We start from the raw sequence: 14,350 nt of genomic DNA on the forward strand, positions 1-14,350 counted from the left end.
CCAGACACATCCAAGAAGTAGGTTCCAAAATCTTTTCAGTTTACAATTACATTAGGGAAACTGTATCACTTACCAATGCAAGTTATGTTCAACATGTACATGTAGTCAAGTGGGGGATAAATCATAAACAAACAAAATAAAATGAGATATGCAAGTGCCAGAGTGACATAAAAGAACCTGGGACCTTTTGCATCCAAAGCATGCACTCTGCCATAGATCTACAGCCCTTTCTCATGTACACTCACTTGAGAAAGAATGAAAGGAGGGGTACAAATGAAACTTTTTGCTGTCCATTGGGAAAGTGCTCTTTCTTTACCGATTAACTGAAAATCTTAATTACTGTCTCCAAGACACCTATCAATCGCCCTTCTGATTTTAAAACTGTGCAATTGTGTTTTAAGCTCGCTGTCATTTAGGGGCACATTGATTTGATGGATAACAGCCTCGTATCAAATGCTGGCACAGATGCTTAGAATTTTCCCTTTAAACTACACATTTGTTGGCTGAAAGCAGCCAACACTCCGATTTCTGTTCTATTACTGAGCTGTCACAATACATCACAGCTGCTCAACGCCATTAATATTGATGTTCTTACAACCTTAAGTACACATTATACCATCAGTGTTATAGCAGGGTAGGGAGGCAAAAATATTGGTGTTGCCGAAATGACAGAGTCCGCAACATCCATTATGACTTCCTCAAGTACCTGCTTCACCTTTAGCCCCCTGTGCATCCCAAAACCAGTTGTTAACCATCCAGCCTTTCGACTCGCAGGGTAGCTATTTCTGTTATAAATGCTTGTGCTAACATCTGTATTCTTGACAAGGAGCAAATAATATAGCTCCTTCAACACCCTTGGGAAAACTTCCTTTACAAAACTGGCAGTTTGGGGGCAATTTAGACCATAAAAAAGACCAGCCAAATCCCAAAAGCTGCTTCGTGGAATATTACAAATCAAAGCAAAACATTGTATAGGCCTAAAACTAATGTTCAGAAGACAATGGTTTCTCACGGAGGCATTATTAACAGGTGGCTCCTGGAAGTCATGAATAAAGCACATGTTTAAACAAATAGTGTTCTCCTCAACAGAGTCCATTAAATTATGCCAGCCACCTTAATCTCCTCAGTCACATGTAAAATAAAAAAAAATGTTCCTTTGTTGAGACTTTGTATGTTTCCAATGTATCACGCTGCTTAATGCTACCAGAAGAAACAATTGCATTACAGATGTAATCTCTTTCTCTCTATTTTTTACATCACAGGCGGCTTTAACTACTACAACAACAACAATATAACCAAAAACAACAACAATGACTGAAAATAATTGTGCTACAGACACAGACCAAAAAACCCTTCTTACATGCTACATTTAAAACTTAGAAATGCAATATTCTGGTTAATTCGGTGTGGCATCCCATGTTTAAAAATTGCCAGCATCCATAAATGGAAAAGCTGCTGTATAGGTGACAATATAAATTCTGAAAGAGAGAAATGGTACTCGCAGCAGTTTGTAAATCCTGATGGAGAATAAATACATATTGTGCTCAAGTACATGTCTCTGTGTAGATACAGATATATACACACACAAAGTACAAAAAGTAAAATGAAAACAAGCCCTCATTTGGTGTGGCATGAGTGCTTGTTCTGCTTGAACTCTGGTACAAAATAGTGATTCTGCTACTCTGCCAGCAATGTTCTGCTACAGCAGGGGTGGAGAATTGCCAGCACATGAGCCAAATGTAGTTCCTGGGTCTTCATATTTGGCCTGCAATTAGGGTTCAAAAAAGCCTTCTATCAGAGCCAGGTTAATCTTCCATTCCCTATCTGTTAACAAAAAACTGAAAATGTTCCCATGCTGAAGTTAGACTTGAAAATAAACCATTCTGTTAACTTGAATAGAAGACTTTTTTCAAGACCAACTGCAGTGTGCCGTAGCACTTTTGGATGGGGTGTCAGTTTTTGCAATCTTCATGGACCTGCAAGAACAAAAGGATGTTCAAACACCTGACAGGCCACAATATATGCTTGCTGGATTGTGTTTGGCTTGCTGGGCACAGAATCATGTTACACAAGAGAGTGATTGACCTGAACATAGGCAGAGAATGAATGAATGAAAATAAAAGAAAGGGGGGGAGTCCTTTCTTGTACTTACAGGGTCCGTGAGCTCTGGCAAGCTAGCCTGGTAAGTGAGTGGCCGACAATCCCGAGTGTTAACAACTAATACGCATGGAAGGAACATTGGTCCAAGGTCATCCCCATCAAGGACATCAACAGTAAGGGTGGTTGTACTTGTTCTTCTCTCCATAAGGTTTTGAGCTCGGTCCTGTGGAGAAAATAAGGATTTAACCCAACAATAAAAGTTGTTTGTCTTGGTATCACTGCATATAATAATGTGAAATTCGAAACTGCAAGCTGAAAACATGTTGCAAAGACAGGTGGAAGTGAACATTGCACTCCCTGACCCCACAAAGCTCTAATCTGGGACCACTACTAACCAAGAGGGGTTGTGTGTGAGAGAGTGAGTGAGTGAGTGAGTGAGTGAGTGTGCTTATCAGCCTTTTTTATCTCAAGAGGCAAATATGCTTTAGGTAGCCTTGTCCCCACTTCCTTGATTTCACTATTTTATATCTTAGTATCATATTTTGTACCCTACCATCCTCTCTTTCCTTGCTCTGTCCTTTTCTATGTATCTTCTTCCCTTCCTCCCAACAACCCCATTTTTGACCTTCCTTTATACCTCTATTCCATGACACATCTTTCTTTTCTACAGAAATTATTTTCCTCAAACCCTTCCTCCTTCCTTGGACTCCAAATCATCACACTTCTTTTGTGCTGTTTTGGGGGTCAGGGGGCTTGTCTCAGAAGTAAAGCAAGTTATCCAATATCAGCAAAGAAATTTGATATTAGCCATGTGTGTGAGGGAGAAAACATTCAAATGGAAGCCCCCCTCCCATCTAGCAATATTTGGGGAAACAGATTATGTGATAAAATCTTCTTTCTGGCAAATTTGGAACTGATAAGCATTGTTTTCCCACACATCACAACAAAGGATTTTAATCCCCTCTATCTCCAATGAGAAAGTTGTATGGTTTTAATTATAGAATTACTTATCAGCACAGTACACCAGTATGTGTTCTATATATTCTGCTTACTGACAGAAGAATTCATAAATTCTCTTTGTTGCTTTTCTAGTAGGAATAAAGTAGTCTGTAGAAAAAGAATTAAGTCAGACTATTCTTATTCAAAACGGTAGCAACATTATCACATCACAAAGATTTTTAATTTTGTATTCACATGCCATTCCTGCTTTTCAGCCATTTCATGATGGAGGGTCTGGGGTAGAACATTGCTAATGCCTTGCTTTTGGTGATCAAACTGTTCAGGACAAGGCAATCTGCTTAGCAGGATACAACCCACTGTATTACTATATGTACATTTGTTGAGCTGGTCGACTAAATAGAAAGCGCAATGTCTCCAGGAAAATAAATTAAAAACTGATATCGGAGATGTGGCCTTGGGGAAAGTTTGAACTTGCAATCTTAGATGATAAACCCAGGAGTTTGGTGGAAAGAGAAGGCTGATACTGTGCAAGAAGGAGGAGAAAATGGTGGCAGGATTACATTGCACCCAGAAGAGGCAAGGTTGTGTCAAGATCTGAAAGGAAGGAAGGAAATCAGGTGGAAGCAAGTAAAGAAGAAGAGAAGTTTTGCAACAAGGGCAATATGCAGCTAAGACTGGAACTTGAGACTGAAGTCCATGGCCACACTACCCAGGGAGTCCTGAAATGGCTACCCAGAGAGTAACTGATAATGGAGAAAGCAGCAAACAGGTCCAGCATCAGCACCTAGGCTGGCGTAGGGATGCTTGGACTCACTGAAGCATCACTTTGATCACTCCAGCATCTTCTTTTCTTTGCCTTTTGAGAAAACATTCAAAAGACAGCTGGTAGCCATCAGGGATTATACATAGTTACAGGTGCTCATTTTGTTGTTGTCTTTACTTTAAAAGTACATTACTGTTTTCTACAACGGAATAGTGCTTATTCGCAAATGAATGTGTTTTGCATCAGAATAGTTGAAGTAAACATCATCTTAGTCCTATAATAATCATTACAGCATTATGATTTAAGGTAGTTTAAAATGAAAGAAAAACCTTCATATACTCAGAGGGGTGCATTTTTCAAAACCAGGGATGGAAACTTTTTTGTTTCTTCATTTTGTTCTACTGTATCAGGAATGTATAGAAAGCGCAGAAAGGCAGTGTTGGCAGGAAGAAGAGAAATAACTGAAGGAACAGACATGGGAGTCTAAAGCAGGGTCCCCCAAAAGGCTATGGAGTCCAGGATCTAAAATTACCTATCTTGAACTCGTTGAATATTGAGCACATTAAGAAACAATAACAACAAGGGCAGTTACACTGATGTTTAGGCAAGAACTCAGAAGTGGTTCAGAAGTATCCCTGCTTCTGCCTCGGAGTCTGAACTGTGCTCTGCTGCAGACTCTTCCTGTTCACAAAACCCCGTCACCTATTCTGCTTCTGACACCTCCTCCTCCCAGTCTGCTCCCTTTACCTCTAACTGTTCATTGTTGTCCCACCACCATCCCCCAGGCTCTGAGTCTTCTTCGCTTGGAGGTCACCTGGCTAATACCTTCCACGACCCCTCTGCATCCAGCTAGTCCATGGCACACTTGCTTTGACAAAATGTCATTATAACCCCCTAGCAAAACTATGAGGATGACTGCTCAATAAACGCGTTGTCTGGAAGCACCCTCAATGAAATATGGCACAAGAATGGCTGGAATTCAGGACTCCTTTTAAAGAGGATTTATAATTATGCAAGTAACTTGCAGAATTCTGCAATGAATGGAAACTTTGCCAGCTCTGGTTACAAAGACAGCATCAACAGTAAAGCTGATTCCAAGTAAAGCTTTCCAACCGGTATACTCTGTACAATGTAGGCATCACTTTATTTCTCAGCTTGAAATATCTGTTACATAACATGTCAGGAAAATGCTTCACACACACCCCTATTTGATATACACAACTGGAGGTGAAAGAAAAAGCACCTTCAAAAGATTGCATTTCAGAGCTGAAGGATGCAGTTAAACTGCAGCCATTAAATTAATTTCACAGCAAATTAGTATTGCTAGCTGCAACAGAACAGTAAAACTCATTGACACTACAATGCATCATTCTATACCTTCCCAGACTAAAAAGGCTCTATTTCGCAACTGAACACCAACACCTTTATAACCAGTAAATATGTGAAAGATTGTGTTACATGGCAGCAGAAACATAGGGCTGATTCTCATGCATTCAAGTCATTTGATATCTCATCAACTGATGATGATCACTTGAGGATTGCAAAATAATTTGCTGACTTACAGTAAAATGCAAGGTCTGCTTGCAGCATCTAGTCTACAATGGTTCATTCAAATACAATGCTGCAGGAATCAAATGATGGATATTCATGGGGTGAATGCCCTCTTGAATTAAAAAAAGTCATGTGCTGATAATGACAATTTAAATGCCCATGAGATACAATAGGAAGATACAGTTTCTATTCTCCCTTAAAAACAGTTATATTCGCAATGGACACCAAAAATTACAAGTCAGTCATACTCACATTGGCTTGGACAATGACAAAATAGCGTGTTTTTTCTTCGTAATTTAGCCTCTCACGCAAAACTACTGCTCCAGACAGTGTAAGAGGAATATCAAAAGTTCGATTTGAAGTCTGCCAAAATTAAATGAAGAAAAGAGAAATATAGGTCACAGGAGAAAAAATGATGTAATCAAATTAGGAAGATCCATCAGTGGCAACTGACAACAACACTTCCTTTTCTTCAGTGAGCAATCAGTTCACTTTGCCCCCACATCCTTCCCCATAGACCTAATGAATTTCCACAGAAGAAAGACCCTTGGCATAATGACAGTGTGGAGTCACATTTATTCCAATTAAAGAAAGAAAAAAATGCCACCAAGAAAAAAGAACATATCTTTCAACAATAAAAGCCTAATTAAAACATTTCAGACTAGATAGGAACAGACGATAATATCCAACTGGATGATGCAAAGAGTAGACCCACTGAAATTAGTAACTACAAGTCCATTGATTCTGGTGGGTCTACTCTGAATATAACTGACATTGTATATCTCCCAGTTTCTGGCTGAAACAAAGGAGAGCAAGTGATGTGATTGCAAATGGGACCTAAAACTGATACAACCAACCATGAGGTTCTTGAAGATTTGGAACTTGTTCACATGACCAGGCTGCATTTGTGTGCTTCTGGTGACTGTTGAAACCAAGGCAAATGGGTTGCCTGATTTCTTAATGGGCCCAGAAATACTGTAAAATCAGCACTATTCTTGCTGTAAATTTCCTGTGGTTATGTGGCCCTCACAACCACAATCACCTGTGGTTGGAAGCTTGCATAAATGGACCCAGGGAGGGGACTTCTCCCCATGCAGATGGGTCCTTGAATGAGGGGCCAGCATGTGTCACAACACCTTGTCACACACACTTGTACATAATTTGCATAGAACTGCAGTCTGATGAAGTAGAGGTAAAATTCTGGACTCTCCTCTGTTGAAGAATTAACACAAGCTTTTAGGCAAATCAACAGGCCTTCTCCCATGGTTTTATCTTTATTCTTCTTCATGGGGGTGCATTTATACAAAGAGGTAACCATGGAAGGATCTTAGGAATGATTTCTCACCCCACTGTGACATTTCTATGCTTTAAAAAAAATACCAGACAAGTGTATAAGCTCAATTGACTTTCGGTGAAGCTGTGAAATGACCACATTGCCCTGCTAAAAGTGCTCACCAGGAGCAGTTTGTAATTTGCCTAAAAGGTTGTGCAACCTAAAATCATTACAAGGTATGGTAATTGTGATCAAGTTACTTTTCAGCACTGATACCAGTTAAATTTAAACCGGAATGAATCATTTCTATAGCCAAGGATTCCTCGAACTGCTATGTACTGATTCAGATAGCTGCAAGTGATGGGAGACTTTACACGATGGAGTGTAAGTGTGTCGGGGCACAAAGTGCTACAGATCTAATGTATGTTGTGGACACTCCACCTACAGATATGTAAGCTACTCTGTTTGAAGCTACTTCCTTCACAGCTAAGACAAAAAAGAGTGCCGGTGCCATAATATGCCTGTTGTGGAGATGTGACCATACCACTTCTTCACCATATCAAGCCTATAACAACGAATAAACATCTGAAGTGAATGTCATTTTTTTCCTAAAGACCAAAGGTGTTCAGGAGATAGAAGAAATATTCAAAAGCAAGGATTTTTAAAGCAAAAAGCAACAACTTGTAAACCTATGTTTGGGCAGGTCCACTTTAGCCTGCAGCTGATTTAATTTTCTTTCATTTTAAAATATATTCTATGCACATAGCCTTCACTTTGACATAGTAATGTTCTACATATAATAACCTCTTTTTAAACATAGCAAGGGGAACATTCCATCTCATGAGCCCACATGGGCAGTCTCAAATGGCATACTTTAGCAAGACACGGACTTACCAACATCATCCGCAGCTTGTGAGAACTAGGTCCATCTCTTGCTGAATATTAAGCCTTGCATATCAGTATTTTCTCCCCCAACACCCTTGGCAAAGTTTCATGGAGCAACACAACACATTGTTTTCCCATGCTTTTGCCTAATAGTGCAGTAACAGTGAGTGCAATTATTTTAATCCAACAAAAGGTGTGCCAATCATTCTCCTGATCAACACTGATTGAACACTGATTCTATAACTTTCTAGAATACAAACCATTCACATCTCAGCTTTTTGTATGATCTCAGTCACAATGCAGTCTCTACTATTGCCTTGGAATAATAAGCAACCTACAAATGATAGCAATCATCCCTCCTCTTCTCATCAAAATGTACTTATTTTAACCTGAGTTTTATTATTATAGTCTTACTGCCACTGATAATTTAGAGCCTTTGCATAGCAATAATAATCCAAATGTGTTGTGTGTGGTTTTTTTTTAAAAAGCTCATTTTATCTAAAATGAAGTATTTTAGATATATATCACAGGTAAAAGTTTTCTGTGAATAAAATTGTGTTTAATTCTGCAGTAAAATATTTCCTCCAAAAATGGGCAGTCTAAAATATCATGACACTATTTTGACCTGCCCACTAGGAAACCTTTTTTAAAATCCTATCGACTAAATGCATCTGAGTTAAACTTACATAAACTCACTGGTTTGAAATTTTTGTAAGTTAAAAAAGAACAGAATGCAAAGCCCAGTTTTAAGAATGATATAAAATGCACTGATAAGTAGATGTACTACTATGTTTTCTATTTAGTGCTGCAAATGAAAGTGCCATTTTATTAATACCATAACTCTATGCTATACTTAGGACCAGTTCACACAGATCACGTTAAACGTTCAATCATCACCACTGGAACTGGGGAGATCACACAGTCCTCCCCTACACAAGTAGATCCTTTAGTGAGTTGGGACCTGAGCATGTAAAATGCCTACATCAGTGAACCCCACTCACTGAATCCCACCCCTTGTTCACAGTGGATGGATCAAATGAGTGGCCAACATTCATGACTCTAGTTCACACTAAGCATTCTACATGTGGTGCCCTCCCATGTCATCCTAAAAGTATATTCTACATGTGGCATAATGGAGGATAAAGTTCCATACTCATATGCCCTTCTTGGGTCCACACACATAATTGCCTACACAAGTATTTCCAGTTGCCATGACCTATTTTTCCAGGGAATTGATATGAGCTGAGCATTAGGCATCCAGTTGTATTTACACCTTCAGGACTGGTTCTTGAACATCCAGCAGGGGCATAAGTGTGGGAAGAAGCAGCAGATGGGATTCTAGAACTCCACCAGCAGAATCAAGGAAGGGGTTGCTGTTTTTTTAATGGCTCATTCTCTATAAAGAACTTCCACACATTTTTTGTCAGGTTTTACTTGTATGTATAATCTGTTCTACGTGTGTATGATTAAAAGATCTCCCTCTGCCACCACCAAAAAGAATCACTCTCAAATAGCTTAAAAATTAATAATGCCAGGTTTCTTGAGGAAATGCTTTTGGGCTCATAAATCTATGTGTGATACAAATCCCTTTTCCAAATCCCACATGCAAAGGAAAGTCCAATTCATCCCTCCCCAGGATGCTATCTCCATGACGAATATACCTGTGCCCAGCACCACACACATCAAATCAATCTTGGGTTCAAAGTGCCTTATGAGAAAATGTTACCAAAAAAAAAAGTTCAAAGATTTAAGAAAACTTAACAAGGGCAAATTCTGTTAAAGATAAACTGAGAGCGCCTTTGTATCTTATTTTCGTTCTTCCAACAACACATGTTTACTGAAAATAAGAATTTCACATACTGGGTCGCTGGGATTGTACTGGATGACGTACTCTATCTGTCCATTGGGACCATCATCTATGTCTGTGGCACCATTGTTTCCAGAGAATCCTGTAAAGATGGTAGTTCCAACTGGTGTCAACTGCAACAACAAAAATGATGTGCACACTTAGGAACCCTTGAAAGACAGAAGAAGAAGAAGAAATCCAAATAATGGTTTCAAGTAAAAATGTAGTTCAATGATGTGCTGGCAATGCTACCCTATCAGACAATGTTACTGGATGAATGTATTGTGTGCACAAGCATTTCAGCTTGCCAGATGGAACAATCTCCGTCTCCTTTTCCTGCATGCTGTTCTGGAGGTTCTCCTGACCCCAAAGAGCCAATTTTGGAGGACTGGGGACACAGAAGGGAGGAGGGGGGGGGAAAGCTGCACTGTGCAAGCGGAAGTCCTTGAATGATGGGGCTCATTCAGCTAATCCCACCCATTATCCCTACTCCCAGTTCAATGTTCCTTTAAAAAAACCCTAAAAAACCCCTCAAGAGAAAATAGGGAGGCTAAGGGCACTTCGAGTGCTGATATTTTTAGGTAGGATTCAATCTCATACTGGCAAATTCACATTGTGCAATTAGTTGACTGAGAGCTCTTGTGCAACAAACCCACTTCCTCAAAAGTTTTGACCTTTTATTCCAATTAAGTGACAGGAAAATGCACTGGAAACTGAAGGATGCAACATCATCTGACCTCCCCACAAACAAATAACATGGGATGTTTGTTAAATAGCCAACACCATCCCTATCCCTGCAAACAAATCAGGATGAATACTGAATAAACAGGCTGTCTGGAAGTGTCAATAGACTTAATCACACACTGCAGTCCATGAATGGTTTGCACTCTAAAATTAAAGAAATACAGGTATGTGACAGAGTGAGGCTAGTTACAAATGAGGAGAGGCAATTATAAGGCTGCAAAACGCTACTGACTGGTTGAGAGGAGTGGAGGCAAGCAGCACCGTCCAGCGTGAGGTATACTGGCTCAGATGAGCAAGAGGAAATTGCACACCATGGCACTTTATACCATTTCAGGGAACAGTGAAATGCAAAAATTACACTGCAGGCTTTCACAACACAATCACATCCACACGTGCATCAAAGTAACTACCACCGTGTTCAGTGGGGCTCACTCCCCCTGGTAAGTGCATACAGGATTGTAAAAGCAGTCTCATTGTCACCTTCAACTTCTCTAGTTCACATGCCAGATATCATTTTGAGAGAAATATATGATGTTTTGGTGTTCGTCTGAACAATTTTTAGCACTGTGGAGCTCTACTTCGTACCAAAATTTTAGTCGCTTCCACACTGAAGTTACTGCAAGTTGCAAGGATGAGGGGATGACTAATTAGGCACTTCTAAGACTCAGAATCCACATGTAAATGCTACTCATGCTGATCCCTGTGCTATTCAAACTATATGTGTATGGGTTTCACAACCTCGTGGAGCAATGCTATACGATTCCACAGAAGATTATGCTGATCTTCTTTTTCCCATTCTTTTTCAAGTACTGTTTATCGCTTAACCACCAAGTCACAAGTATTAAATCGGCTCCCATGTATATATTGTATTATAAATTGGGGGGGAGGGGAAGACTCCCTCAAAATATCTGGATTCAGTAAAGGATTAGAATCTAAGGAAACCTCTAAATTCCTGGGTCTAGTAGGGGTTGGAGTTTAAACCAGTTTTTCCATGTCCAGGAAACCACCTGGCAGAAGAACCATCAAGAGGTACCCAATGGAATGGCTCACCGATTAACCACCTAAGAAGGCCAAAGATGATGAGGTAAGCAAACAGGAAATGTGTCACTTATGCAAGCCGGGGAAGATAGGCAAGAACACAAGGTGGGCAGTCTTCAGTGGTTAGACATGATGTGGGGGGGGGGGTCTCTTGGAATCTAAAGCTGCAGCAATGGAAGGAACAGGACCCTCTTGGGATATGAATACTCTGCACTCTCTCCATCTAGACACAGGTTGCATATATGTGTAAATAAACCATGTACAATAAAGACACCACAGACTCTGTTGTGCCTCACTGTTTTAAAAGAAAACAAAGATCCTGATAAGCATGCCTGGTACCCCTGGAATCTCAGACTGCTCAGAGATTGGAGTGGCATGTAGCACTATGCTTATTCAGAACTATGGTCATTACAATGTTAACAAGACTTAATCATTCTGAATGCATTTGCCAGATATAAACATTCTAAAACTGATTTCAAAATTCTACCACTGAAATTCAATTGCCCATACTCTTTCTCATTCCAATTTTTCAAAATCTGCAATTTTTCAAACTTATTGAAATATCAAGCCCACACTTTAATGTTAGTACCATTCCTACATCAAAAATCTGCTTCATCTCCGTCACACAACATACACTTGTGAGAATAGTTTTTAAAACTCCCAGAAGCAAAACATGACACCCTGTCTTCTGATGGGAACAACTGCTGGTTCTTACTTCACTAGTGTAGCACTGCAGGAGTTATCTAGAGCATTACGGCACAACTCTTGATATTCTAGAAATATGTTCTTCAGAAAATGAATGGCAAAGCTTAGTATCAATCAGAACCATTTGGTGAAGAAGTCCAATGAACATTGGAATATAGGAAGATGCATTATACTGATTCAGACCACTGGCCATCCAGCTTACTACTGTCTATATTATTATTATTATTATTATTATTATTATTATTATTATTATTATTACCACCACAACAACCACCAATACTACCCAGCAGCAGCTCTCCAGGATTTCAGATAGTGGGAGTTTTTTTTACCACTGGGGTACAGTTCTCCCCAAAGGTCAAACTTCACATGGTTGCATTTAAACAATAAATGTCCTTATAAAAAGTACCACAATAACATGAATAGGACCAGGACCAAAGTGAGCAGAGAGGGCTTTAGCTCTTTAGACCTTGCTGACATCCTGTTGGCCATTGGCAACAATGGGAGCTTCCCTCAGGTGGTGGAGGGCGGGGTTGGCACTTGGATCCTGGCCGAGGGGAAAGGAAGCTCCAATGTTCACAACTCACCAAAATGCTGACCTGCTTGTGTGTCAATGAAATGAATGGGGACTGCACAAGAGCACCATAGTGTTTTTCCTGGATAGCCTCTCTGTTAATCAAGAGATTTTAGTTATACTGCATCTCTTCTGTTGCCATGGACTTCAGGGTGACCCGGATTAATAATTTTAATTAATATGGTATTAGTTAAAAACAGTAAATTACTGTACCATATGGAAAGCATGTTGTGTGCCAATACAGCAATTAATCAAATTCGTGGGTAGAGAGAAAAGATACATGGCTTAGATTTATTTTTATTTAAATTATAAATGGCTCACTGAAACTATAAAAATATAACTGATTGCAACAACTGATGAACACAACCCACAGCAACATGTACACATATTTTTCAAATGCTTTTTTCCATTTATCACACTTCTTGGATTTATTTATTTTTAAAGCAGTTTGTATTTTTACTGATTTTGTTTGAAAGGGGATTAAACAACCACGCACCCCACCAAAAAATGTATTTGGCAGATACAATTATGAAATAATTGCCTGCATATGAGAGCCAGGATGGCAGAGCTGTTAGACTGTTTGCACTTGGAAGACTTGGATTCAAATGCTGGCTTGTTTGGGCCATGAAGTTTATTGGATTACTTAACTCAGTCACACTCTGTCTCAGTTTAAAAACACCCACACAAAAATCACTGAAAACCCTCCCATGTTTATGGAGGATGCTATACTGCTATGATTTTGAAAGCTGATATTGTTCCTTGGACAAGTTATGCTCCCAACCACTATTTTCAGAACAAACAAAAATATAGCTTAATAACAGAATCAGTTTGCTTGCAGAGAGCCTTTCGGAGAGATATGAATATGATGCATGGCTTATTTTTCAAGAAGCTAGTAGTCATTGCTTACACTTAGAGAATATTTTATTAGAGGATGTTATTTGCTTGCCACTGGCCTTTGGCAGAAGGAAAAAATGCACACTATCTGTTTTGGGTAAACAGAACACAGAGAGACAAGTTGACTGTGCCCCTCCCCATTTCTAAGTAATTGCTTTCATAATTCTCTCCCCATGGCAGTAAATATTGTATGACCAGTACACAAAACTCCTTGGTTTAAATATTGGATGCAGGAGAGTTTCAGAAGGATTTTAGATACTGATGTCAGTTGAAGATAAAAATACCAGATCTGCAAAAATGGATGATTCTTTATTTTACTATTAAGGACCATTGGTCCATATAGTCTGAATTCTCTATCTCAAGCAGGTTCTGGATCCTATGGAAATCAGTCAAATATTGAAACAAGGTGTACCAAAAGGCTAATGATTGCAGCTCCTTACCAGATAGATAACCATGCTACTTGCATTTTGTTTTTTGTATCAAAACAGTGCCGTTCTGAATGGCAGAAACTTGCTCCTAAGAGTAGATCAGGGATTAGAGAATCTGAAATTCAGGGGGCAAAGATGGCCCTCCAGGCTTCTCTATTTTGGTTCTTGGGACTCTTGCTACGCCACATCCATTCTCCCACCCCTCATTTGCCTTGCTCCACACACACACCTGAAGTCCTTTTGCCTGGTTGTGTGCATGTGTGTGTGTGTTTGCATTTCCTTCTTAACTTTATTTTTCAGTTTCTAAAAATGCATATAGTCAAAAATCACCATTATACTGCTACTCCAATAAGCTTTCCCTGTGTATACAATGCAAATAATACAATCCAGTTTAGGTAAGTTTGTCAATAGCTTAAAATCACTTACATCAGTTAGGTGGTTTTGTAGGGTTGCCATATGTCTGGAATTTCCTGGACATAGCCAGGATTCAGTCTCAGCAAAGAGTGTCTGGGCGGAATTTGCTGAAACATCTGGGGAAATCCAGACATATGGCAACCCATGATGAAAGTGTAGATTTTGGCGAATTCTCTTA

General features: G+C 39.5%; 1 protein-coding gene across 12 annotated transcripts in view; it reads right to left on the reverse strand.

The window, feature by feature from the left end:
- Positions 1 to 14,350, reverse strand: part of PCDH15 (protocadherin related 15) — a 659,401-nt gene that overhangs the window by 211,451 nt on the left and 433,600 nt on the right. For 11 of the 12 annotated variants that reach the window (XM_082222007.1, XM_082222006.1, XM_082222001.1 and 8 more), the window contains 3 exons: positions 9,393 to 9,512; positions 5,627 to 5,737; positions 2,153 to 2,323 (listed from right to left, as the gene is read on the reverse strand). In XM_082222007.1, the coding sequence (XP_082078133.1) occupies positions 2,153 to 2,323; positions 5,627 to 5,737; positions 9,393 to 9,512 (402 nt within the window). The remainder of the gene's footprint in view (positions 1 to 2,152; positions 2,324 to 5,626; positions 5,738 to 9,392; positions 9,513 to 14,350) is intronic. The other variant, XM_082222003.1, reaches the window with a different exon arrangement.

Source organism: Podarcis vaucheri (genome assembly GCF_965113315.1).
Source record: "Podarcis vaucheri genome assembly, chromosome: 5".
Classification (NCBI taxonomy): domain Eukaryota; kingdom Metazoa; phylum Chordata; class Lepidosauria; order Squamata; family Lacertidae; genus Podarcis; species Podarcis vaucheri.